The 26,880-nt window shown below is 37.3% G+C and overlaps 5 protein-coding genes across 8 annotated transcripts in view; 3 read left to right on the forward strand and 2 right to left on the reverse strand.

Moving 5' to 3' along the window:
• Positions 1–603: 603 nt before the first annotated feature.
• Positions 604–1,290, forward strand: LOC115629024 (C-type lectin 37Db-like). The gene is made up of 2 exons (XM_030525321.1): positions 604–676; positions 727–1,290. Exons 1-2 carry the CDS (start codon positions 622–624, stop codon positions 1,197–1,199), a joined length of 528 nt encoding a protein of 175 aa, XP_030381181.1. The 5' UTR covers positions 604–621; the 3' UTR covers positions 1,200–1,290.
• A 3,354-nt stretch (positions 1,291–4,644) lies between these two features.
• LOC115629042 lies at positions 4,645–5,522 on the forward strand. 2 transcript variants are annotated; one of them, XR_003995860.1, is made up of 3 exons: positions 4,645–4,778; positions 4,905–5,172; positions 5,235–5,522. XR_003995860.1 is itself a non-coding variant. In XM_030525345.1 (2 exons), exons 1-2 carry the CDS (start codon positions 4,872–4,874, stop codon positions 5,252–5,254), a joined length of 321 nt encoding a protein of 106 aa, XP_030381205.1. In that variant the 5' UTR covers positions 4,845–4,871; the 3' UTR covers positions 5,255–5,522. The 2 variants fall into 2 exon arrangements, 1 of the variants encoding a protein (XP_030381205.1); XM_030525345.1 differs by lacking the exon at positions 4,645–4,778 and having other exon boundaries at positions 4,845–5,172.
• A 278-nt stretch (positions 5,523–5,800) lies between these two features.
• Positions 5,801–12,614, reverse strand: LOC115629020 (protein obstructor-E). Of its 2 annotated transcripts, none has more exons than XM_030525315.1 (2): positions 12,454–12,614; positions 5,801–6,628 (listed from the first exon to the last, which is right to left on the reverse strand). In XM_030525315.1, exons 1-2 carry the CDS (start codon positions 12,506–12,508, stop codon positions 5,931–5,933), a joined length of 753 nt encoding a protein of 250 aa, XP_030381175.1. In that variant the 5' UTR covers positions 12,509–12,614; the 3' UTR covers positions 5,801–5,930. The 2 variants fall into 2 exon arrangements, with proteins under 2 accessions (XP_030381175.1, XP_030381176.1); XM_030525316.1 differs by lacking the exon at positions 5,801–6,628 and adding an exon at positions 6,768–7,593.
• A 690-nt stretch (positions 12,615–13,304) lies between these two features.
• The window catches only part of LOC115628991 (beta-1,4-glucuronyltransferase 1-like), a 40,544-nt gene continuing 26,968 nt past the window's right edge, over positions 13,305–26,880 (reverse strand). For both annotated transcript variants that reach the window (XM_030525273.1, XM_030525272.1), the window contains exons 2-5: positions 19,868–20,595; positions 18,251–18,679; positions 16,829–17,138; positions 13,305–16,765 (exon numbers count right to left, since the gene is read on the reverse strand). In XM_030525273.1, coding sequence (XP_030381133.1) covers positions 16,568–16,765; positions 16,829–17,138; positions 18,251–18,679; positions 19,868–20,595 — 1,665 coding nt within the window. In that variant the 3' untranslated portion in view covers positions 13,305–16,567. The remainder of the gene's footprint in view (positions 16,766–16,828; positions 17,139–18,250; positions 18,680–19,867; positions 20,596–26,880) is intronic.
• On the forward strand, positions 21,980–23,407 carry LOC115628993. Its single transcript, XM_030525274.1, has one exon. The coding sequence runs from the start codon at positions 22,052–22,054 to the stop codon at positions 23,306–23,308; it is 1,257 nt and encodes a 418-aa protein (XP_030381134.1). The 5' UTR covers positions 21,980–22,051; the 3' UTR covers positions 23,309–23,407.

The raw sequence follows: 26,880 nt of genomic DNA on the forward strand, positions 1-26,880 counted from the left end.
TACAACAAAGAATGTAAGCAGAAGGCCATCGCAGCTATTGCTTAACACAAACCATAAATTGTCCGCACTTTGTAAGTGCTGGCAATTTCATTATAAATAAATAAAATAAATAAAAAGTTATTTCCAATCCACTTTTTATACTCTGTACATGAAATGTACAGAAGTATATTTTCTCTAACTCCCGTAATTCTTGGAATTTCGAACTAAAATTAAAAATGGAAATACCCCCAGTTGGTTATTATGTGTCCGTATGTCAAGTTTCACTATGATAGACCGATTTAACAAGAAGTTATAGCCATAAATATATTTTCTATAATTATTGTAAACATATGTACAGAGTATTTCAAAGTCGGGACACCCGACTTTAGCTTTTTTACTTGTTCTTAATGATTTAGACATCGCGATAAGATAAAGGGTAAGTGGATCGTTGTTATTTCATAAGAATCTTTCAATTTGTCGATGGCTGAGTTCCGGACGTTAGTGCATTCAAACAATCTAATCAACCTACTTGAGAAATACATATGTATGTATATAGTTATTAGCGGACATTGCTATAAAAGTCCGCATATAGCAAAATTGCATTCATTGTTTTAACAACTTACTCTAGAGAAGATCCGGAAAATGTGTAGTCCAATAACAATATTAGTCGTGTGCGGCATTCTCTCCCATTTGACAGGTAATATTTACTTGAACATTTCAAAAATTACCGAACCAACTTGTTCTTAGCTGCCAATGTGGTCCCCAGAACGCAAGTCCACGAAATTGACGGCATACCGAAGGAAATTCCAGTGGATATTACACCATTTAAGAAAATCGGCTCCAAGTACTACTTTATTGAAGAAAGCGTTAGGCTGAATTGGTTCAACGCAGACCATAAATGTCGCCAACTGGGTGGTCATTTGTTGCATTTGGAGTCCGAGGAGGAGCATGAGGCCATTAAACAGCATTTGAACGTTTTTCATTACTGGACGGATATAACAGATCTAGGGCAGAGCGGCAATTATGTTTCGACTACCACAGGCCTAAACGCCACATTTTTAAATTGGCATCCAAATCAACCTGATAATCAAGGTGGCAAAGAACATTGTGTCCACATGTGGGATATCAACCTTTTAATGAATGATTTAGATTGCAGTTATGCTTTACGTTTTGTCTGCGAAACAAATAGCCCGCGTACTGTATCAGTAGTTGTTTGGTAAAGAAAAAAACCAGAAAAATATTATGGACCTTGGTAAAATAGTTAACGAACTAATCAACTTATTTTGGATTATATAAAGAATTAGACATTAATAGCAATAACCGATATATTTTTATACCCTGTACCCGAAGGCTAAAAGAGTATATTAGTTCCGTGCGAGAGTATACATGTAACACACAGAAGTTGAGTTTTTTCGATGCACCTAAACTCTATAAAAGATAGATAAAAGACATTATATTTCATATGAAGCTTCGTGAGACTGCTGTTATTAAAACTTTTATTCAGAAAAGGGTGCAGGCAAAAACAGATATTATAATAAAAAAAAACATTTTCCATTAAAAATTAAATTTACTTCCTCATAAAAATGCTTTCATTTCTAATTTTTCAAATTATAATTTTACCTCGCTAGGTGCGACAACTTCAATAAATACCCGGTTTCCTTTGACTCATAAAAAAGTTTGGCGAAATGAAACAAGTATTTTTACTTAATTATAGCAAATATGTAGTTATCCAATTCTTTGAAATTGAATTGGGCTTTTATACGGCAACTAATGTCAAGATATCAACACAAAATTATTCTCGGGAAGTCAATCAACTTTGTTTATGACAGCTATATCATGCAATAAATTTGATAAAGTTCCAGATCATGGTGCGCCACTATAACATTGACACAATTTAAATTTTTTTATCGGTTGGCTCGAGCTGGCTCAATTATTAAATACCCTGTACCAGCCCACAAACGGAAGGACGGACAGACAGACGGGCTTGGCTATAACGACTCGTCTTGTCACCCTGATCAATAATATATATACTTTGTGGGGTCTGCCATGCCTCCTTCTGTGTGTTACATACATTCTCACACAACTAGTATAGCCTTTCACCCTTTGAGTACAGGCTATAAAAAAAACTTATTTATATGTATCGGGGTCAAAAGAAAGTATCTTTTCTGTCCCAGATTGGTTCATATCCGTCCAGTAATCTTGGACAATCTAAAGCTAATGTCAAGCTATCAACCAAACATGTGCAGAAGCCTCAAGTCCATTAATTTAATTGTTTCCGGAACTATTTAATCGACAAATGTGGATTACATATACATACCGATAAGCAAGACCCAATTAGCGTAATCTTATCTTGTTGTCCATATACAAGTAGTCTTTCTATGAAGTCATTAACTTAAACTATTGAATGTTTGAATCAAATAAAAAAGAGAGAAGGCCAACAGTAAAATACGCTGTACTCTCTACAAAAAACGAAAATTAAAAAAATATATATTTAAAAAAAAGAAATTAAGTTAGTTAATTAAATAAATAAATTTCAATGCACACGAATGTGTGCATGTAAATGTACACTGGTCGGCACAATTATTTTGACGAGAAGAAAATCATACATTTTTGTCAATAACTGGTTATTGGTTTAAGATATCAAAGGAAATTTTTTTTCTCAATTCCATATTGGTATTACAAACTTAAAAATAATTCAAAGGATATATTTTTATAAGGACTTTTAAAATTATAAATCAAGGTAATTTTCATGGGTTGGCATAAGTATTTTGACAATGGATATTAACAAAAAAAACAAAGCTTAATACTAAACAAAACATAAGAAATTGATGGTAGATTAATAAAATGTATACCCGCCTTTGGCTTCGATAACTTTTTGAAGACGTCTTGGAACTGAGTCCACTAAATTTTGAAGGACCTCTAATGGTATCTCTTTCCAAAGAGAAGTGACCTCGGAAATAGTTTCTTCTTCGGTTTTATGCAAAGACGCATTTCTTTTACGTTTTACAAGAGACCACACATTCTCAATAACGTTTAAGTCCGGACTTTGTGGTGGCCAATCCAGAGTAGTAACACCAACATCGGTTAAAAATGCTCTTATCATTTTGCTTTTGTGGCATGGGGCGTTATCCTGTTGCAGGATAAATGATTCTCCAATCAGCCTGTCACCGGAAGGGAATGCGTTTTCGTTAAGGGTACTCAAATATTGTTGCTGGTTCATTGAGCCGGTGATGGGAACGAAATCACCTAACCCATTGTACGCAATGCATCCCCAGAACATGACTGAGCCTCCGCCATGGCTCACTTTTTGACATACGGGGATATTTTTTTGTCTTTGAAACTGTGGGAGCCTTACAAAAATCTTTGTTTTTGATGAATTGTATTCAAAGGAGCTTTCATCTGTCCATAGAACGCTTCTCCAAAACTCTTTTGGCTTATGCAGATGCTCCTTTGCAAAAGCCAATCTTTTGAGCTTGTTCACCTTTGATATGTAAGGTATGTCCTTCGCTTTGTATGTCTTAAAATCTACTTCTTTTAGGCGTCGCCGAACAGTACGCTCACTGATTGGAGTCTTGGTCGACTTATTCCATTGATCTGCAGCAGCTTGCGGCTTTAAATGAATATTTTTTTTAAATTCCCGCAATAGGACTCGATCTTCAATGGGTGTTGTTTTGCGGTTAGCACCTGATCTAGGCAAGTTTTTGACGTGATTGTGGGTCTTATATTTGTTAATTTGATAGTGGACTGTTTGCCGCGACAAATTATATTCATTTGCAATGTCTTTTGGTGCTACGCCGGCATTAAACTTCGCCACTATTGAGGCTCTAACAACATAACTTAATTCTGTCTTTTTTACCATTGTATCGATTACTTTTGAATCAAATTTTAATGAAAATAATGTAAAAAGGTCAACAAAAATTGTTACACCAAAGTTATTTTAGTATCACTTGATAAAACGTACGCGAAAACGGCGACAAAGATTTGGTCAAAATACTTATGCCGTGCCTGAATCCGCAGTCAACTCACATTGTCATTTGTAGAAAGAAGGTGTGAAGAGTAATAGGCAAAATATTTTGCCTACATATTGTTGTTGCTATGAACTCTATATCCCGTATGAAAATTGTACCGTTATTCCTTGAAACTAAAAGCAACCAGCACCGATAGTCGTGAGTACAGTTCGTCAAAATAATTGTGCCGACCAGTGTATGTTTCAAACGCATACATTTCCATCATGGTGTCTATGCGTGTATGTATGCAGTACAAGAATAAGTCGAAGCAGCAACAACAACAGCTATTTATGATATCCATACTTTCCTCATATTTAACCTATCGTGAGGAGCTCAGCAAGTATAAGGCTTAGAATAATCAAACTAGGCATCCAGATTCTCCTACAAGTAAGTCCGAGATAGGACGAGTTTGTGTTTTTTTTCTGATGCATCCCCCATTTTCATTTTTAGTAACTTAGTATGTTAAGTGTTGTATATTTTTAGAGAAATACTTGTACAAAATGGAATTTTAATATTTTGTTAGTTTTTGTGTTGTATACCTGTATTTGTTGTTTATTTGCGAAACAAAGAACAATTATTTGAATTGGCGGGTGACCAAGTAGCGGAAGTCACAAGTCACGGAATTAATAATCGTTACAAAATTATCGATACGTGTTAGTCAAGCATCGAGTAAGTGTTAATGTTTTTAAAGAACAGCTGACTCCAAAAGCATAACCTGTGCCAGATTTTTGTAATGAGTTTGTTGAATTTGACGAAAAATAAGTGAAATGATTTGAATAAGCAATAACAAAGGTGAGGCTTTGATTATTAAGCAATTGTACAACTTTAACAGATTTCTGAAATTGTTGTAACATGATTTTTATACAAATATCCACGTAATGAAACATGGCCTCCATCACATCGGTCCTACAACAAAAGCTTCCGGAATTAGCGGCGAATGGAGCAAGGACGCAACTGCACTGTCTGCGGTGCCAGTGTGCGATGAAGCTGAGGAAATCGGACAATAGTATTCAACCATATTGGTTCTCCAAGCTCAGCTTTCTGCAATCCCACATAAACCTCGGAGATGCAAAGCCCTATGCATGCAAATTGGAAAACAATAATAGCTGGATCCCAGGAAGAGAGGGGCATGAGGAACTGAATTTGTTTTCCAGACTTTCCCTTTTGAAGTACCATGAGCAAGCACGTAAGTCTGATAAATTATGATTCAATTAGATGGATAATTTAGTTGGCGTCTAAAACGTATAGAGGATCCATTTGATGCTTAGAGTGACGACGACTTCGAAGAAGATCAGACTGGACGAGCCCTTCAGCAGCCCGTCTGATAATGATGAGGTTGTTCCGGAAGCTATCGCAGCTAAGAAAGAGACGCATGAACTAACAAATACTTGAAATCCAATCCAAATCCAAGGGCGATTTATTTCAACAGCTTTTCAACACCATACATCGTTCCAACGAGAAGGCATTTCTATGAATAGTTATTTAGAGATAATTGGTATTTTACCTCAATAATTGTATTAAAATTTTCAAAAAATATTTGTTCATGTCTAAAATTGTTTGTTGAGAATATAGTTTTTAGTTTTCAGAAGGCACTATATGACAGATTGGAACTCTGTATCTAAAAGCCGGCACAACAACAATAAAAAATACATTTAAAAGTTATTTGAAAGTACTTTAGCTTTTCGCAGTTTCGATGGTAGTGTGTACGTTTTTGATATTACTTCCCTGGATTTATTCTTAGACGATCTATAGCCTAGAGTTGGTTAAGCAGATGAACGATTTTTGTATATAATTGTACTATTCGTAGGGTGTAAGAATGCGTTTATTTAATGTTAAAAAAACTACACACAAGTGCAAGCTTATAGTACATATGTACATATATCGAATCATATGCTATTTACAACTACTTCTAATTGAACATAGATCGGCGATAGCTCCAGTGCCCTACTCTGAGGGCTGTCGAGCTGCGGCTGATGGAGTCTGTCGCTCGGCCTTTGCCTTCTGCTTCGCCTTGAGGAGCTCGTAGCACTCGGGTACCCGGTTGTAGAAGTCGCAGAGCTTGCTCTGGGCATTGAAGGCCAAATACTTGCCGCAGTTGTAGAGACGGGGATGTCCGTTGACGCAGACGAAGTACTTCTTGCAGGTCTGGGGATGGCGATAGTAGCGGAGTTCGCCCTCCGGACTGACATCCACCTCGGGAGCAATGCCATCGACGGGCTCGGGGGCGGGGCAGTTGAAGCCGAGATAGGCCTCGGCGTTGCAGGCGGGGACTAGATCGGGCCAGTCGCACTGATAGCTCTCTTCATTGAAGGCCAGACCCTCGGGGCATTTGGTCAGACTGGCCACTCCATGGGCGCAGTTTCGGTAAACTCCACACTTGGTGTCATCGCCATTGGGATAGAAGCCGAACTGGCGAGGACACTCATCGGTGCCGTTGGCGGGCTGCAGGCGTGCGCGCTCCTTGCAGCTGGAGTAGGGCGCATAGGTGCACTCGCCGGTGGACTTGGTGCGCTGATGGAAGAGCAGACCGTCGGGACAGAGCTTGGGAATGGGCACATCGTCCTGGCACTCGGTGTAGGCATCACATTGGTCGCCGGAGGCAAAGCGGCCGTTGGGTGTGGGGCATTCGGGCGAGCCAAGAGCTGCAAGAGATGCGGAATGGAGGGGGAACTTTAGTAAATGCTGGGCCATGAGATAGTTGTGGCTAAAACGAAAGACTCAGGACACAAACTTGAACATTAAACAATCAGCGATTCGTTTGATGGCATTTATTGTGACAATCGACTTACAATAAACAAATTATTTGTAAGCGGCTTTTAACTACAGACTAGAAAACTCGAGCAACTATATGTTTGAATCATAGTTTGCATGGAATTAAGTAATATAAATCTGATAAATCTCTCTAGTCGAATGCTTTAACCAGAGCGCTGCAGTTTTCTCGCTTCAGCCGCCGATTTACGGGCCGCCTTTATCTCAGCGCCCTTGGCCCTAATATCCGGACTACAGTTGGCGACATTGTCGATATCATCGCACTGATTCAGCTCCTGATTGAAGGCCTGATCCTCGCCGCAGCTAATGCGACGCGGACGTCCCTCAATGCAGATGAAGTACACCTGGCAATTGTCCTGCGATGGGTGGAAGGTATAGTCCTCCGCCTGTTCGCCCAGCAGATCCGATTTGGGCGCCAAGGGTGGGCAACGGAAGCCCAGAAAAGCCTCTGCATCGCAATCTTCAACTTGATCGGGCCAATCGCACTTATAGGTGGCCGGATTCCAGGCCAAGCCCTCGGGACAGTCGAAGACAAAGCCGCGACCGGCCGCACAATTCATAAATTGGCCACAATGGCTCGCATCCCCCATGCGGTAGTAGCCGAATTGGTGGGGACAGTCGTCGGTGGGCTGGGCGGCCTGTAAGCGGGCCGTCGGCTGCGCGCACTCCACATCGATGGGATAGCCGCAGGGGTAGCCAGTCGACTTCTCATTGTAGAGCAGGCCGTCGGGACAGAGCTTCTCCTCGGCCACGCCGTTCTTGCACTCAATGTAGGCGTCGCAGGAGCCGGAGACGGGAGCGGTGCCGTTCGCCTCGCGACACGAGCCGGCAGCATGGGCTGGAACGAGGAGAGGCGACAGAGTTGGGATTGGGGTTAGTAGGGTCGGGTTGTGGAAGGGCTCTATCTCTCTTACCTCTAATGGTCTAATGGATGGATGGCGCGCACTTTAATTCATTCAAAATAACAATACTTCTCTCAATTAACATGACAGGCCGTGGTGTGGCGAAAAAAGTGGCATGCACAGCATAGCAATTATTTATTTCTTTATCTCTTTCTCTCTCTATCTGTAATGTATGTTTTTTTTTTTTTTTTGATTTTGGTGAGCGGCTTTCTTTGTGGCATTTGAAATTTTAATGAGTTTCAGAGTCCCACACACCCCGTTTGTTGAACCCGGCAATGCACAGTGGAATTCCAAAGGCTGCCAAAAGGTATCTTGTTATACGAAGACCACTCTGCCTTCTTTAGGCTTATAACTAATTATTTGTTAGCCTATTATTACTGAAGCTTTAACAAATTTAATTGAACTTTTTAATTCAAAAAACACTTGTAGTGTTCATACTTATGAAGGAATGCTTTCAAGACTGTAGTTCTTAAATAAGCAATGCAATTAAATAAACAATGCAATACCGGTACAATACGGGTACAACACCAAAAAAATTAAGCTGCAAAAAATCGGTAAAATACTTGAATTTCCGGAATATATTTTTCAGAAACACGTATATCCAGCACGCCTGGAATGCAATACAATTTTAAACTAGAAACATTATGAGCTCTCTCAAGCCCATAGAAACCATCTCTTTATCAAGTAACAAGCAAAAACTTTCCCTATCTCCTTCCTCTGACAGACGAAATTTTTTTGCAACCCTACTTTAATAAAAAATGATTCATCTACAAAGAGTGTATTTATTAACATTGTAAGAATATTTGTTTCTTATTTGTATAAAAAGGTTAGCGGGATTGTGGACATTGTTAGCAGCACTTTACAAATTCTAGGCAACTTGTTCACAAAAGATGAAAAAGCTGTTCTTTACTTGTCTGGTAGTTATGTATCCTCATTGTGCAATTTTTAAGTTTAACGATATACCATAAACTTATTTAGAAATATACCCCAAGCTATATACGCTTTACAGCAAAACTGCCAGAAACTTTTCTTTTACCTATTTGGCATTTGGTCATTCGTAGTCACACGTGACGCAATTTGGCTTCCATATCTTAAGAAACAAACAAGTTTTTTGAAACAAAAACCATTTGACATCACTACGTTTCTATGATGGCTATATGTTATAGTGATCTGACATGGTTTGTCACAACATATTATCAGTGTGCGTCAAAAGTAGGCCTTAGTACAAAGTTTAAAAGCGGAAGCTTTAAGATTTACCATTTTTCCTTCTGGGAACAAATTTACCCAAGAACTATCCACTGCAAAGTCGGAGGGAACACTTTAGATCATTTGTTGAATAAAGAATCAATCACAATACTATTGTGTATCGAGTGTTTTATTTTACAGACGGGGAACTTATTTCAAAATTGTATACTATCTATGTATGCTGAATTCTATAAATATTTGCTTCAAAAAATCATGAAAAGTTACACTCTTCAAGCTCCTTAAAAATAAGCCGCAAACCACTGCTCTATTAATTGGCATTTCTGCGCCATGCACCACTGTGCACTGTGCGTTGGAATTTCGGTGCAATTTAAAGTTTTCGAATGGCATTTCGAGAATAATTTCCTTTCATTTTGTGCGCCACATATGGTCGGCTAAACCAATATAAATGATCATTTGATTTGGCTGATGAGGAAGGTGTCCCAAAACGAAATAAAGTGTATGAAAAAATGAGAAGAAGAAGCGATTGAATAAACGACTGCATAGCTGAATGCAAAACACTTAAAGGTCACAACGAACGGCCGAGCACGCAATGAAGCGTTTAACTCGCTGCTGGCCGATTCAAAACTAGTTTCTGGGCATATCAGTCAACAACAACAACAACAAACACAACGGCCGCAAGCCAAAGCTTATGTAATATTGATTTTTTATACATAATATTTAACGTCTTCTGCTGCGGCTTTAGCTGGCGGCGTGTGAATTGGTTTTGAAGATGAAGCTGCCAGTCGACCTTGAAATGCTGCGCCTCTACACACATTTGAATGCATTAACTGTTTAAATAATTTCGGCTTAACTTTCAGGCAAGCACAGCAGTAGCAGTTCGTTGCCTAAGTCTTTCGATTGTGCGCTAATTATTTGCAATTATTTGTTAATTTTTTTGCACTCAATTTCCTATAATTGTTGGGCAACTTTTCTTTGGGTTTTCATTTGCATTCGTTTGTCTGTTTGTCTGATTGTTTGTTGGTTTGCTGGCTTGCTTGCACCCCTGAGTAGTTGCTTAATTGCACGATGACGCTGCTTAATCAGCTGATTTATCATCATTGTGTGTAATTTGAGATTTTGCAAAATACTCGTTGTTATGTGAAAATGTTGTTGTCGTTCACCTTTGTGGGGTTTCATTCAAAATTTAACGCAATTTTAGCTTCGCCTCTAGGCGAAACAATAATGAATGAAATATTTGATGGGTCGTGTGCGGAAATAAAGTCACTTCAATTTAATTGGCAGTCAATTTGCAGTGACATTCGTTTAATAATCACTTTTAAGCACACTGAAAGATTTTCAAGAGTAACGAAACGTTAATTTTAATAATATTCTAACACGAAGGCTGTTTTAGCCCCGCGTAGCATTTAATTAGCTATCCACAATTTAAAATAATTAACTTTAATTTCGGCAGGTAAAAACCAGAACTGCAATTATTTAAATTCGAAATATATTTCCTATTTCTGAGGAAAATTTTTTTAGTTTTGGAACCTACTAGATTTTGCAAAATTAAAAAAAAATGTAATTATCATTATAAAATCCATCAGCTTTAGAGTAATTTGTTTTTATTAATCGTTGAAGAATATTTTGGACAGAAAACAAAACGAAATTGTATACAACAACAGTCGATATCTTTGTGATATTTTATTTTATAATTAAACTAATTATTTTTTTAAAATAGCTTCTAAGATTTCAAGCCAAAATCAAAGCGACCTATTCGTGGTTTTTATGTTTATTTATTGATAAGCGTATTAATATACTTAATTTATAATTTTATTAAATTGATTTAGTTAATCGCTCTCCACACTGATGTTCAATACCCAAAGACGTTTTTTGTTACTATGTGGACATCCCAATGGCCAATGCCTAATCCAATTTGTTTAGGTACTTTTTGTTAGGTATGTGGGTTTTATTTTTATTTAAAGCAAGTGTATCGCCTTTTCGAGATTACGTTTGAATTATCTCAGCTTAAGTCATATTTTTAGCTAAGCGCGGACGCGGCTAACACATTTTATTCGAAATGTCCAAAAACAGGTTCAAACAAAACCACAATCCAAAGACATTTCCAAGCAAGTCAAGGCAACTTTTTATAGCTTCTGTAAGCCTCCATCTTAGCTTAAATAAATATTTAAGGAAAAAGACACAAATTGAAGCCTATCTGGTCGCTCCACTTTATTTGGAACTTTATTAGTCAGTCTGTTAATTCTTAGAAATGTATATAAAATTAATGTTTTTAAATTTGTTCAAAATTAATTGAATTTGAAAAAATTAGCACTTGGCCACGTAGAGAGATAATTTTCGACTGCAATTTATTCATCCCAATGCTTTTTTTACGCATTAGTCATTTTTATGACCGTTTTGAACATTTTAGCACATTTTTGTATGACGTCTAAATAAATAAAGTGCAAAAATTCCAACAGCACTGCATATTGTAAAATTTTTAAAATAAAACATATCGAAAATAAAATGATTAAATGTGACAAATAACATTTATTTGCTTAAAATTCGAATTCCTCGCTCTACGCCATCAAAAATGTGCAACCGATAATTTACATTGTTGAGACGCAATGTGCTAATTTAATAATAAAAAAAAAATAAATTAAAAAACTTTAATTTTCATAACTAAAGTTCTCTAATTAGTGGACTTTTGGTGGATTTCGTGTATTTCAGGAAAATTTACTTTTTCTAAAAATTAAAGTACTTAGTTTTTTTTTCAAAAAAAGCGTATTATTTAAAAATTGTAGAAACTTTTATGAAGTCTTTTATTTTACTAATAGGAACCTATTTTTCTAAGAAGTCTAATAAATTCATAATTCTAAAATCAGCAGAACATGTTTTATTTTAAAAATCCTACACAGTCTTTTATTTTGTTAATAAATACTGTTTTTCTCTTCATACTCGTACGTTTAAAATAGGGTATTCTTTTTTAGCTTAACAAAATTGTAAAGTAATACAAAAAAATAAAATAATATATTAAATATAATGTAATTTTAATCATAATGTCCTTGTAAATATGCACATATTCATATTTCCAATGAAAACATATTATTCTAAACTCTGCTTTTTTGCATGAAGGTAATATTTTTCGTAGTCAAATAAAACCGAAAAATTTGTCAAGGGTAACGGTTCTAAAAAGTCTTTTAAATTCTTCATATAAAATTTAATAATTTTTTTTTCAGACTCCAACAGTAACAGGAACAGTTATTAAAAACATTAATATACAGTTCTTAAATGGGAAGTAGAACAAACTTTGTTTAAAACTCTTTAAGTCTTAATTCTTTCATATAGTTGCAACAAATTGTTCATTTTAAAAATCTGAAAACTTTGCAGCAAAGTCTATTAAAATGTTTAATTTGTGCTTGAGAGAGTATTAAACACATCAAATATTTTAAAATTCCACTTGAAACACACTTTCACATGCCACAATAATTCGATATATATATGTATCTAAAATGTACCCACAACCATTAACTCAATTAATGTGTAATGATTATTCCAAGTTCGTTGCCTAAGTCTTTCGTTTTCACATAAAAATGTTCATGCAATATACTAACCCAAGGAGCCAAACATGGCCAAACACACTAGAGCACTGATTATAATTTTAGCCATGGCTATGTGGATGTATCCTTTCAAAAGTTGGAGTCCTTACGCGCTAGATACTCTGACGGTACGTTACGTTTACTGCGATATGCGGGCGCGATGTTGAGCGCGCGAGCTGACAATTTCGACTGTGTGTGCTAGAAACGTGTTGCCGATCTTAACGGACGGCAATATGTGTCTGAAAAAAAAAACAAAAAAAAAAAAAATGGCAAGTGGCTGCGGCGACGTCGCGGATGAGCCACACGTTGTGTTGACGTTGTTGCTGTTGATCTTCTTCTAGTTACGTGGTTGCGACAGCTTTTGCTGCTGCAATAAAAGCAAACATGTTAATAAATAACCCACAACAACAATGGCAGCTCGCAGCTCGCAGCTTCTAGCAAAGATGCCAATCAAGTTGAACGCCTAGCGGCATAAATTTAAAAGCTCGTTTCAAGCTCATCCCATCTGCGTTTTGGATGAGTCAGTGCAGCGCCCAAAAGTAAAAACTAAGAAAACAACGCTTCCAAAAGCAACAAGTTCCTTTTGTTTAATGTCCCAAGCATTGTTATATGCCCGCATATTTGTTTGTCACTTAATTTATGTTAAGATCATGTTTTAAATTAACATTTTTCGCACTTTTAGTTTCGTTGACAACAGCGGGCATCAAACATGTCTTAAAGTCAAGGCCAGCCGTGCCTTGAACGCCTAAGATAGCTCGGGCTTGGTCTGGCATTGCCATCGGGGGGTTTTCATAGATTCTTCGATAAAGTGTCTATTAAATGAAAACCACTTAAGTCACACCCCAAATAAATGAAACTGTCTTCTCTTTAAACTTCAGTGTTTTGTTTATTTTTTACATTTTCTCTTTATATATATACTATATATCAGCTAATAGTCCATAGAACATGCTCAGCAATTTCCTTCTAAGTCTCACAAAAATCAGATACAATTGCCAACTGACAAGATAATGGTAAGACGAACAAAAATGAAAACTGAAAATGCTGCGCTCAATAAAAACAAACAGAAACTTATGGCTTTACGCTTAAATAGTTCTGTTTATGGCCTAAACATTAATGCATGCACATCGTACATTATTAAGGCAATTAAATAATACAAATTAGTTTCAATTATTAAACATAATATTGGCAGGTTAGCTAGTGAAGAAGACTCATTCAGTAATCGAGTGCTAATCGAATGCATTCGCTTGCAAAACTACTCGCACATAAGAAAGTCGTGAATAGGCATATGTTTGTTGTTTCTTCTTAACTTTTATATATGTATATATGTACACATATACTAAATACAATGTTGTCTTTTTCTATATATATACAAAAATAATGCGCAACAAATTGAATGCTCACCGGTCTGTGTTTTAATATATACTTAGTATATTAACTAAAAGGTAAAGAAACACAATAATAGTATTTGCCGCTGGTATATAAAACAAAAATACTTCATTTTTTGGGTTTCATTCATAAAATGTTCTCGTCTAAGGCACTTTAATAATTTATCATATTTATGATTTCTTATATATTTTCAATTTACTCTCTCAATGGAAACACATTTCTGGAGCCTATTTTTAGCTACGTATCTGCAACAGTTTTATTGAATTTAAGTTTAGTGATATTTTTTGATTTAAATATTAATGTTTAGTTTTCTTGTTTGGTTGCTTTGCTTGCTAATTGAAAATTTAAATGCTGAGCGCATAAAAGACAAATAAAGTGTTTAGCAAAGGCTTGTCAGCGCAGAAGCTTCCAGCTCTTCGAATCTTCAAACTTTCAATCCGTAGCTTCTTACGTTTTAGCATAGACATCTATGTAATAGATACAAACACCAATAATTGTGGTTCTATATGTTTCTCTTTTTGTTTTTGTTGTTCCCAAGTCATGTTCAAATATATTTTTAAACGATTTCTTTTCAAATTGACAGAAAAAAGTTAGTTTCTCTCGCAATTGTTTTTTCCTACTTTCTTGTTTGCATGTCTTTCTCTCAATTAAGCGCACTGCTGGATCAGTAGTAGCTTCTCTAATAAAAACATAGTCGTCTCTTTAGGGCCTACGAAATATATTTTCCGGCCGCCTTACACATAATATTACACTTTGCTTGCAACTACCATCAATAATGCTTGTGTAATTGTAATTTGTTTATGTTTTTAACATTTATATGTGCACAGGTTTGACTTAAATGTTCAACACTAAAAAACATATACAAAACTAGTTTAATGCATATGGTTTCATCTTCTTAATCATCATCTTCATCTTTATCATCATCATCAATTTCTTTTTGTTTTCATTTACATCTAGATATTACAATTAGAATAATAATTAATGCTTGAACTCCTCTTCGCCTTTACTAGTACAAATATCACGGTTTTGCATTTACGCTTTACGCATCGAAACGTCTTATTTTCTTGTTTTCTCTATATATGTATATAATTAAGATTTCTCTCTCATTTTACCTTTTTGCAGTAAAACTGAGTAAATCTTGCAGTTTGCTTATAAAATTTGCATGCGTTACGGGCTAGAGTTATGCTTTGAAATGTTCAATTATGGTTTATTTCAAAACCCTATGGTCAGATAGGCAAACTGTTTGCACACAAACCCGGCACATATTGCCTTTAAATTTCAAAGATGTGAGCTTGAAAAAAACTTTTCTAAAGTATTGTGTAAGTTAACTTTTTCCATAATTACCTAAATCAATTAATTTTAAATTTGTTGCTTGACAAATTTTGCTTTTTAAGAGAGTAAGAAAATAGTTTGCACATGAATTCATAAAAGGTTTGGACTCAAAAGTCGAATTCCAGAAATATTAATTTTGTATTATTTATATATAAAATTATTTGTTTGTCTGAGAGGCAAATAATTTAAACATGAACTATTGGCCTAACTCTATGGAAATCAGTTAACACAAAAACTTTATTAAGCAATTAAATTATTTGATCAATTAAAAGCAAACTTATCAAACAATTCAAATTACAAAAACGATTAACATTTAATAATTGGTGGTTAATTTTCGTATAAATTATTTGTTTATCAAAAAGGCAACAAATTTGAAAAATTGTTTGCTTCAATCCATCAATATGGAATTTCAAGTTCTTTAAAATGTTTTTTGAGCAAGTTCTATGACTGGCACAAACTTGTCAAACTTTGAAAGTGCAAAATCGAAAACTATTTTTAAAGCTTTTTGTTGAATCAACAGTGAATGCAATGAATTATTTTTGAGCTAATTATTTGCCTGTCTGACCATAACATTGGTTTGCAATTTCTATTTTCATTTTCTCTCTATAAATGTGATGTTTTTCTAGCAAATATTCAGAAAACATTCACGCTACGCTTTCTCTTTCTAGACAAAATTCATTGATGGCTCTTTGATCTGCCGGAAATGTTTCAAAGCAATCAGGGGTGGTGAGTATTGCACAACCGAAATAAATAAATTTTCCAATAAATACTGCAGAGATATGAAAAAACACTATGAACTTTATGCCTAAGCAGAATTCGGCTAACTAAGGGAACTTAAGCTAAATTGGTAACTTAAAGCTAAATCAATTGACTTCTCATGAGTAAAACAAGCAAAAAACTCTAAATGGAACTGATCCGAAAAGTTTCCTATCTAGTGGTATGGGGAGGAAGGTGGAGTGGAGTTGGGTTTGCGGAAACAACAACTAACTACGTTTAACGTACTTAAGCCGTGCTCGTTTAGTTGCAATTAAATATTTATAAAACGCGAACTCAAAACCTAAGGCTCAATTCTTATGCATACTAGTGTGTGGAATAGAAAACCCGCCCTGAACTGCCATTTCAGCCATTAATACTTATAAGCTGACTCTACTAAACCTAACTAACTAAGATTCCTAAACAGTTCTAAGTCTAGACTAAATTTAAGACATTTGCAATGCCAATTCATGCGGCAAACAATTTTATAGGATCTTCGTAACCCTCTCTACAGCATTGCAAATAGTAGTAGTGTAGTTTCTTGTTGTTGTTGTTGTTGTGGTTTTCCTTTTTGTTTTTGTTGTTGTATTTGTTTTTGTTTTTGTTGTAGTCTTTTCGCACTCATAGTCTGTTCTCAACTCCGCTGCAGGATTAGTTACTATACCGCACAGCCCTTGCGCGTGCCATACATGATCTTTAATTCCGGATAGATGATCTTTCGTATCAGCTGATTCGTTTTGCCCGCCAACATCGCCCGCCGATTATCCTTCTTCAGCACCTTAATGCCCGGCTTGTGGACGAGGAAGGCATTATCGAGTATATGGAACTCGTAGTCCAGCACACACAGCGCATAGCCCTACAATTAGAAGAGGCATCAATTAGTAGAATCGGAAGAAAGAAAGGTTCCCATTTCACTTACCTGCGTCATCTTATCGCTCTTGCCCTCCCAACTCAACCGCTCGTCGTAGTGGGGATCGGCATTTGTGCCAATATAGATGGGCTCCCAGTGCACATAATACCCGGTGCGCTTCCCTATATGGAAGACACTCAGTTCGTCTGTCTCGTTGGCCGACATCCATTCCTTGGACTTGGGCACGCCGTGGCAGCTGGCGCAAACTCTTTTATGGAAGGGTATCGCCTTGCCGGTGCGAAGGAACTCCTGCAGCTCAGTTTTGTCGCGTGGCACCGGCGAGTTGCCGTCCACCTCGAAAATGCTGAGAGGGAAGACTCTGGAAGAGTGATCGGAAACGATGTCATAGTTACTGAAGAGTTGTACTCATTAATCTGAAAAACTGTCACGGAAGTATCGACATGAATACTCTGCAGTATTACTCTGCAAACGATACCAGCATAACAGAAGCAACGATACTCTTAGTAAGTAGTAGCTTTCTGATACTAATACTTGGATACTTCAATATATTTGTAATGAAAACTAGACATTCAAGCAAGTACTTAGTACTAATCATGTATCCTCTTTTTATTTCTATACTTGTATACTCGATTCTTTCAAAACATTAGAACTTATCGATAGAAAGCCTTTTGTAAAAACTTTTATTATTTAATATTTCAATACGAATAACTACTACCCTATTTTCTTTTCTCATTGTTATACTTGTATACTCAATACTTCACAACTAGTTTCTTCTTACCTAGTAGGAATCGATATTACTTGAAGCTGTAGTTTGGGTTCAAACGATTCCAAATAAAACGGCACTTGTTGATACTTTTCGTGTAAAAAGTCGGCTTGACTCGACACTTTTCTTACATCTGCATAAAGTCATATTAAGTAATACTTCAAAACTTTTTACTCCTTTTTAATATTGGACTGACTTCTTTATGCAAAGCCTACCAAGCTTTAAAACCTCTTATATTGACAAATAATGCTACTTAAATGTTATCAAAAATTATATTTTCACGGTTGGTATTCGTTTAATATTTCCATTTATTGAAAGAAGAGCTTTGCTCTATTAATTTGTTTTAAAAAATATTCTCGATGCAGAGGAAAGTAACCTAATTTCCTGATCAAACGTGATTCTTAAAATGTCAAATCAAAACTTCCAATTGAGACTACAAAATCCCAGAAAAGTGCAGGTTGTTGTTATGACTCCTGTCTTGAAACTGTGTCTAAAAGAGAACATTGGATGCTTAGAACAGTTTATTTGCAGCAACTTTTGATTATTGTCTGTCTTTTCCACTATCAATATGAATTCCTAGTGCAGTATTTAGTCATAAAACAATAATGCTTGAACTTACGCTTCTTCGCTTGTACTTTCTGCTTCTTACTTGCTATATACTTGCTCCGCCTACTCATCCATTCCTAATCAACAACTCCTCAACTCACCTGGGGGCCGCACGGTGCAAATACAGTTCATTGCGTGCAATCATTTCCAGAAATTTCTTCACCAGACCCGGATTGGGGTACAGCTCGATGTCAGAGGCGAGTATGAAGTGCGTAAGCGCCGCATCTCGCGCTATATTCCGGCCGACATTCACCGGATAGAGCAGCTTCTTTTGGGCCTTATACAAATGGCCCGAACTGACGTTGAAATATGGCGCCGGCAGCGAGCAGTTATAGCCGGTCTTGAGCGCATCCTTCGCCTTCGGTATAGACTTGGGTATGTGCTTGGTGCTGAAATAGACGTGAAAGGTGGCAAAGGCCCGCACCAGATTGTTGCCAGCCACGCAGTCCCTCAGATATCTGATGGCGTCCAATGTGGGCTGGAAGTCTGTGCCGGGCGCATGCATTGCTATGCTAACAGGTGCGTTCCACCTGAGAGTAAACCAAAAATTCAGGATTAGACAACTCTCTACGAGGACTAATAAGAAATTTAAAATACTAGAATATATATGTAAGTAGTAGCCTTTTTTTCATGGTAATCCAGCTGAGAATGCCATTAAGCAAACTCTTAAATATCTGCAGTCCAGCAGGTGGAGAAAGAATGTCTTCACGTCAAATGTCTACACATCAGATGTCTACACATCAAAGATTTACACACCAGAAGTCTACATATCAGGTGTCTACACATCAAAAGTCTACACATCAGATGGCATCAAAAGTCGACACATCAGATGTCTACACATCAAAAGTCTACACATCAAAATTCAACACATTAAAGTGGTGTTATGGGGAACTTTTGTTAACAAATAGGGCTTGAACCTTTTAGTTAACATAATGAAAACTTAATAAGCTAACAATTGTATTTACTCACTTCTCATAAATGTGATATGCAACGTTTATTATTGTGTATTTTCCAAGATATTAATTAGGACTATAATGCAAGAACGGTGTAGATGGAGAACCCGTAATAGACTTAAGGCTAATATCAGGTTATGTAGTATACGTACTCTGGTTCGACAACCAACTGCTAAGTACCAATCAACTGCTAAGTTCTTGTCGACTAACTATTTTTAACCAAATGATTACCGAGAAGTGATGGCGATGCTGCTTTTGGGTATTCAATCAATCCAATCTCACTGTCCCATCTTACATAAATAAAATATAAGCTTAGCTTGAAGCGTTTTCTACAAATGCCACTAAATCTACTATATAAATGATACTAAGTTATATTGCCTGTAAGCATTAAGAAGTTTTAAAAACCGAGCACTAATTAATTTATCCACAAACTTCGACTCATTTTCTAAACGTCAGATTTATACGTAGGTATAGGTCAGGTATATTTTAAATATTTCGTATATTTCGTATTCAGATTCTGATAGAGATCGAAATAAACATATAGAAAACGTCAAATTTTGTGGAACACTATTATTTATAAAATATTTATAAGCATATGTTTTAAATTAATTTATTTACTTTAAGTTGGGGACATCTGAGCTTAGCTTTTCTACTTCCTGATATTGAGTTGGGACTTAACTTTCTATCGGTATGTTAAGCTTTTTTGGATGCCTGAAGTCCAATGTAATTTTTTGGGTAAAGTATATGATTCTGTTTCTAACTTACCGTTCGAGTAACGGCACCAGATTATCCAAAAACGTATAATCCGCATGCGTGGTATATGTGATGGTCTCATGGCACTTCAGCTTGCCATGATCGGCCTGAACGTAGTTCTCCAGCACCCAGAAGTCGCCGCGTTGCAGCGTCTGCTGTTCGTACTCGTGGTCGTAGCAGTTTAGGAGCGCGCGGACCCGCTCCTCCAGCTCCTTCTCATCGCCAGTGACGATATAGCCATCGGCTTGGGTGCTGTTCATTTCGACATTGGCAGCGTTTCGGTTGCCATTGCCATTCACATTGGCATTAGGAACCTGTACGGCATCGAAGATTTCGCCGACTGGATCTTTTGCCACATCCTCGATCTGTTGCGGCTGAGCTGGCGGCTCGCCTGGATCGGCAGGCGGAACAGGCGCAGCCTCGTTTTCAACCGCATTCAGTGGCGACTGTGTTTTCTCCTCTAGCTGCGTCAGCTCGTTCCCATTTTTCGCAATGGGCTGTGGCGGCTGTGAGGCAGCCTGGAGAGCCGCTGGCTGTTGCTCCTGCAGCAGGAAACTGCCGCCGCTGCTGAAATTGTTGCCGCCACCGATCATTACGTGACTGCCAACGTAGAGGATGACCCCCACATTGATGAGAATGCTGCAGCGCAGCAGCCAGTTACGGCGTGTGAACATTTTCTGGCCCAGGGGCTCGAAACGCATGTTTCCTGCTGTTGTTTTATTTAATTTGGCCGAAGGAAGCTGCAAGCAAAGAAAGCATTCATAATAATTTAATTATTGGATTAAAATAATTACTTAGAAAGGTTCAGATATGTTATATATGCTATTAATATGACAAGGTGATTCTCTCTGTTCGACTGTATGAACCTCGAGTGCTAGCTAACCATTACGGCTACGCATACCAAATTTGGCATGTAGACTTATCTTTATCGTAAGCAGATCCAGTTTATCAGAAAGAACCTATAGCTTTAGCTGGTAAAGTACTATAGCTATAGGTAGGATCGGCTTGAAGAGTACTCTTAGTAGGAAAATGTAGTCTTTTATGAAGATATCTTCAGAATATTTTGCATTTAAGTGTTAAATGAAGGAGGCGGGGCAGATCTTAAATATATTAATTATGAAAAGAGTTGGTTAATTGAACTCTTGTATCTAATTACTTTTTGTGGGTACAGGATATGTAACAATTGGTCCTTGCCGACTTAAGCTTTCCATTCTTGTTTTTCTTTTTCTGTTTTGAATTAGTAACCATTTGATTTGTTTAATTAGGTAATCTTTTTCATAAAAATTTTTCTGCCTTCTGGAGATTCAACATACTAATTGGCAACCAATGCCAACTAAAACGGTGCTCACCAAATACATCTTGTATTACTATTACCATATAATGGGTTAAATACATATTTCCATGTATTAACAAGCTATGTGTTCAATTCTAATAGTTTATTATCAGAGATATAAGCTTATTTATTTATTATTTTTGAATTTTATTATTATTCTATAATTATTATTATTCACAAACAATTCTTTATTGATTAGTTTCTTGAATCGCATATTTGTATTTTTGAAGTGTTTTCGGTTTCAAATTAGAATTGCGTTCAACGTTTTATGTATAATTATTATTTTATTTTATTTATTATTATTATTATTATTATTTTTTTTTTTTTCAAAACATTTTGATAAGCATAAGCCACCACTAACTTATTAATCCTCGCGGATGTGCTCGAGGTTGGGCTATTTTATATTTGTAAAAATGTATTGTTAAGGTGCTAATCTGAATGCACGGCATCAATGCTTTGATTAAACAAGAAAAAAAAAACAAAAAAAAATTTTATATTTAATCCCAATTACATTGATTATTTCCTGAATCGCGCGATTGTATTGTTGAAGAAAATTCTTTAAGTTTTAAAATAGAATTGCGTTTAACATTCTAAAAATTCAAAATAACAGTCACAGCTGTTAACAGCCCGCTTACATTGCGTTCAGTGCTTAACATAACATTAACATTCATAGCGCGCCCTCTGGCGGTTCGCCGTCGCACTACAATACTTTTAGCCATTCACCTAACAGCGTTGCGGCTGTGACAGCCGCTGTCAGTCGAACAGCTGTGCTTGCGGCATTTGTGCGCCTTTTTCCGCATAAGAGAGTCGCAGAAAGTTAAATAAATTGGAATTTTAAATTGGCGACAGCTTACGCTTTTAAAATGTTGCTGCAACGCGCGCTCGACGATAGCCTCATCGATTTTGACAGTCGTGTGCTGGTCACCGATTTGCTGGAGAAATACAAATTAACATACAAGGAGGTGAACGACACGCTGGAGGCGCACATCAAGCAGCAGGAGCTGAAGTGTGGCACCAAATACGAGAAGTGCTTTCTTGTTCATGGCAACAAAGCAGCTGGCAATGGAGGTGCACCCACCGAGGTCTACACGATTGTCCAGGGTGAAAGCAAATTGAAGGAATGGCTCCGCAAATTGCAAAATGCACAGTCCCAGCTATACTCGGTGGAAGTGGCTGGCGGCTCCAAGGCACCCGCACAGATATTTAAGCCCATGCAGCATTTGGAGGTGCGGCTGGCCAAGCTGGAGAAACGTGCGGCAGCAGCCACGACAGCAAGGCCGACGCCAGCGATGAGCAATGGAGTGCATAAAGCACCCGACGCGACAATGCCGAAGCGTGAATCAACTTCTAATAGTAATGCCACAAATGGCAGTAAGATGGAAACCACAGAGAAGGGAAAGCAGAACGAGAAGAAAGAGTCGCCTACGGAGCAAAAGAAAGGAAAAGCAGCAGCGGCCGGCAACAAGAAGAGTAGCATTAGCAGTTTCTTCACAGCAGGAGCAGCTGCCAAAGCACAGACAAAGCCAGCCAAGGACACTAAAGCAGCGACCAATAACACCATGGAAAACTTCTTCAAGAAGCAGCCAGCGAGTGAGGCGGCAAAGGCGAGCCCCAAAAAAGAAACAGCCGCCTCCAACACCTCAGTGCAGCTCTTCGACGAGGAGAGCAGCCCATCTTCGGATGAGGAAGAAAAGTTGGACAAATTGCGCCGCACCGTCGTCGCGTCGGACAATGAATCCGATACCGAGGATATCAAGGCCTCCACCTCAAGCAGCAAACGTCGTCGTATCATGGACTCCGACGATGAAGAGCAGCCACAAAAGAAAGCCAACGAGAAAGAGATTGAAGCCAAGCCAGAGCCTCATACTGAAGTAATGGATGTGGATGCAGAAGAGGATGCCGCGGCGCCCCCAGCCGAAACGTATCTCGATGAGGATGGCTTCGTCATCACCATCAAGCCCAAGAAAGCAGCTCAGCCAGCCAAGAAGCGCGCTTCTCCAGCATCGGCAGCGCAGACGGCGCCAGCCTCAAAGAAAAAGAGTCCGCCCTCAGCCAACAAAAACACAGCCGGCGCAAAAACGAAGCAAGGCAACATTATGAGCTTCTTTACCAAAAAATGAATTTATAACATATTGGTTGCACCCCTATCTACAACAATAAAAACATTTCGAATTCCATTTAAAGAAATGTTAAATAAAATTAAAGTATTTTAGACATTATGCCCGAGCGTTTGTGGAACATATTTATTCATTCATGGTTAACATGATTAATACATTTTTCAAAACTAATGGCCACCAGTGATGTATCTATGAAACCAGAATGTTGATTTTTTTCAAAATACAGGTAGTATTGAAAAAATATTTATATAAGGTAAAAGCTAATGCCTTCGATAAGTATGAAAAGCTGCCGCATTGCTTTATGTACGTAATTTTATTATCTGGTGCGGAATTTTACAGTTTAGTGTCGCTATCTTTATTAAACAATGCTTACTTTTGAATGTGCTTATTTAGATAGGAGCGTGATTATACAAATACTTATATGAGTTTAGTCATTTAATGGGCGGTACAACGTGAAAACAGACTTATTTTACGATAGGAATGTTTTGGAAAGTAGCCCCAAAACAGCACAGCCATTTGCAGAAGCTTCTATGTAAATATGTATAGGGAGACGAAAATAAACAACTAAATCATATATATTTTTTTTAATTTGTATGTATTTTGCATTTTCTTATTCAAGGATTCTCAATAAATTGGCTTTTCGGCAGAAAAAAATTTGCACTTTGATTATTTAAGTTTTCTCACAGACCATTAATTATCTGCAATTTTAATTACGACATACAGTTTATCTGTCACTTCACACACTTCATTTATTGCACTTCAAAGATTAAGAAATGTACAAAAACCTACTGAAAAATATACGCAAGCTTACATATTGCATTTTTTCGGACTGAATAAATGCTTTTGGTTTCATCGGAAATAATATTTTAGCACAAAAATGTAGAATAGAAAAATTGGCTTTTAAATGTGAAATAATCGTTTTGGGAAATGTTTCACAGAATACCCTAGAAATTCATTTATAAATGGCGCAACGAACTATTTTTATTTTCAACGCATTCTGTATGCATTCAAGAGCCCAACCGACGATATACGATATATGTACGTGTATGCAGCTCTTATTACTTAATTCCGCTTAAAGCATTTATATGTACAGTTCATACTTAATCGAGTATTCAGAACGAGTTTTACATTTAAGCTCTGTGGGGATTTATTTGTTTGTTTGTTTTTGCAGCGAGTGCAACGACTTTGGAGGGCAATACATCATCAGCATTAGTCAGCAGGCAGACATTAAATTAAAAGCCTGCAAACAACAATTACAATTTAGTGCGTGAACTGCAAAAAACTTTGCACATTTTTCATGAAGCCCTTCCCTACTCGGTTAAACGCCAAAAACTTTTCCAAATCGCATTAACTTCAATGTGGGCCAACTTTTAGTTTATAAAATTTATTTAGTTTCACTCGCAGTTTAGCACTAATTAACTTGCGTTTTCATGATCTATTTAAATTTTTTGTTTTTATATGCAATTTAATGCGCTAATTTGTTGTCTTTATCTCGCAGATTCTGTAAGCTGCTTAACAGCTTTCTACAGTTTCGGAGTCACGCCTGTCAAGCGCTAATGGAGTTGCTCTAAAACTGCACAGAAAACTATGTCAACGCGTTTATTAGATACAAGTATGTATGTGTTCATATAGTATATAGTAAGTATTTCTTTATCGTGCAAATAAATCAAATACATTTCAGACTGAAATAGAAATGGCGAAGCACGCAGCATAAAAAATAAAATTAAAATGAAATTACCCAAAAGTGCTAATAAATGTTAGCTTTGGCGCTTTCCAACTAGTTTTCATCTAGTGTTCATGAGTTCATCTTTCTAATTGCTTTTTTATTGATTCTAAAGATTAGGAAAAGTACCAAAAACCTACTGAAAAATATACGAAAGTTTAAGCATTGCAATTTTGCGTACTGAATAAATGCTTTTGGTTTTATCGAAAATAATATGTTAACCCAAAAATGTGGAATATCTTTAGACATACTGACTATAGAGAAAAAATATAAGATAATAACGAAAATATCAAAACTATAAATTTCATAGGCAACATTTCATAAACCAAGTTGAATTATAAATAATATACTCGTAAATTTACAAGAACATGCATTTAAGATAATGTTCAATTATCATAACTGGGGGAGAATTTCGTTCAGTGTAATTGCAACAATGAAACGAATTCGCGTGTCCGAAAGTAAAACTTGCCTTTCACTTGGCACTCGCATTGATGATGCAAAAGAGTCTGATTGCTAGGCTTTCAGATTAAACATTGTTTTCTACACAGTCTTAAAACATTCCAGCTACAGTATGTGTGTATTGCTTATATACTTATCTCCCTCCACTATTTGTCGGTTCTCAAGTATGTGGGCAGTGCTTGTAAGTATAGTATGTATGTCTTCTATTATTTGGATAACTTATGCGTGTGCTCATTAGCGTGCGTGAGCGATTAAGGTTGCCAAAGATTTAAAATTTGAGAAATGTGTTTTCTTATTCGGACCGTGCTGGACTGGAGGGGCTCGATGAAGACACCCGCCGAGCACACGCGTCCAAATCAACGCTCAGCTTCGTATTAAGGGTCTTGCTTTCTTCTCTGACTGATTGCGTGAAATGGACGCGAATTTCGCTTCGCTACGTCATTGGCTTGATCGAAGTTCATTGTACCTTTTAGCTGCTTGGGTTACACACCCGTTGGCGCTGTTGGGCTTGGGGGCTTTGGGGCTCGCCCCGTGTATCCGAAGTGCCACCGGTTTTTGTGTTTCTAGGCCAGTTGATAAATTTGCATGGCCGGCGGGTAAATTGAGACGCCAAGTACCACATGTGGCATACATCCATATAAGTACATGCTCAGCATCTGAGCAACGCGCACAGGAAACCGACGAAATCTATCTGGCGAATACGCAGCGCAACGCAACGCGTTTCAAACTGAAGCTGTGACGGCTGGCCACTCTGCGGACAACTGCCGGCGGCCGGCGGCAATTTTGATGATAAAAATCTGTGCGCCCGGCAACAGAACAACTCTTCAAGTCGTTCCAACTGCTGATTTAGCTTTGAATTTTTCTCTCTCTTTTCAATGGACATTTCAAATCATAATCGTGTGTGCGTCGAGTTCGAAGTCGATGTTGGAATCGTCGACGTCGTCGTCATCGTCGTCGCAGCAAAGTTCAATGGCTGGACTGACTGCCTGACTGACTGACTGGCGGACTGCCCCTCAGATTCAATGGCGCTCTGTTCTCGTACTTCACTCTGATTATGCATAGCAAGAAAAAACAGTTAGTTGTGCACAAATTTGGAGCAAAACGTGAGAATTTTTATGAGTTTTCAATTTGCCATTAGTATTTAAAGTATCGTACGAGTACACGTCTTGACACACTTCCTAAGTTTGAAAGAATGGACGGGCAACCAAATTCAAGCTAAGGGAGAGTTCTATCAAGACAAAAACTTGAAGCACTTATTCCCAGTAGGTCACAATTTATAGCATCCTACTTAATTACGTTAAAATAAAAGCAAGAAACGAGGGATAGAGTCGAACAACCCCAACTCTAAAATACGCTGTACCAGCTCAAAAAAAAACTTCCTCAAAATATTCTT

The sequence above is a fragment of the Scaptodrosophila lebanonensis genome, unplaced genomic scaffold, assembly GCF_003285725.1.
Source record: "Scaptodrosophila lebanonensis strain 11010-0011.00,11010-0021.00 unplaced genomic scaffold, SlebRS2 tig00000131-arrow-arrow-pilon, whole genome shotgun sequence".
Lineage (NCBI taxonomy): Eukaryota > Metazoa > Arthropoda > Insecta > Diptera > Drosophilidae > Scaptodrosophila > Scaptodrosophila lebanonensis.

What these genes read in the sequence shown, in the direction of transcription:
- LOC115629024 (XM_030525321.1), top strand. Translation starts at nt 622, where the DNA reads ATGTGTAGTCCAATAACAATATTAGTCGTGTGCGGCATTCTCTCCCAT. An exon ending in CATTCTCTCCCATTTGACAG is followed by an intron (nt 677 to 726) that starts GTAATATTTACT and finishes ACTTGTTCTTAG; the next exon opens with CTGCCAATGTGGTCCCCAGA.
- LOC115629042 (XM_030525345.1), top strand. Translation starts at nt 4,872, where the DNA reads ATGGCCTCCATCACATCGGTCCTACAACAAAAGCTTCCGGAATTAGCG. An exon ending in GAAGTACCATGAGCAAGCAC is followed by an intron (nt 5,173 to 5,234) that starts GTAAGTCTGATA and finishes TAAAACGTATAG; the next exon opens with AGGATCCATTTGATGCTTAG.
- LOC115629020 (XM_030525315.1), bottom strand. Translation starts at nt 12,508, where the DNA reads ATGGCTAAAATTATAATCAGTGCTCTAGTGTGTTTGGCCATGTTTGGC. An exon ending in GGCCATGTTTGGCTCCTTGG is followed by an intron (nt 6,629 to 12,453) that starts GTTAGTATATTG and finishes CATCTCTTGCAG; the next exon opens with CTCTTGGCTCGCCCGAATGC.
- LOC115628993 (XM_030525274.1), top strand. Translation starts at nt 22,052, where the DNA reads ATGTTGCTGCAACGCGCGCTCGACGATAGCCTCATCGATTTTGACAGT.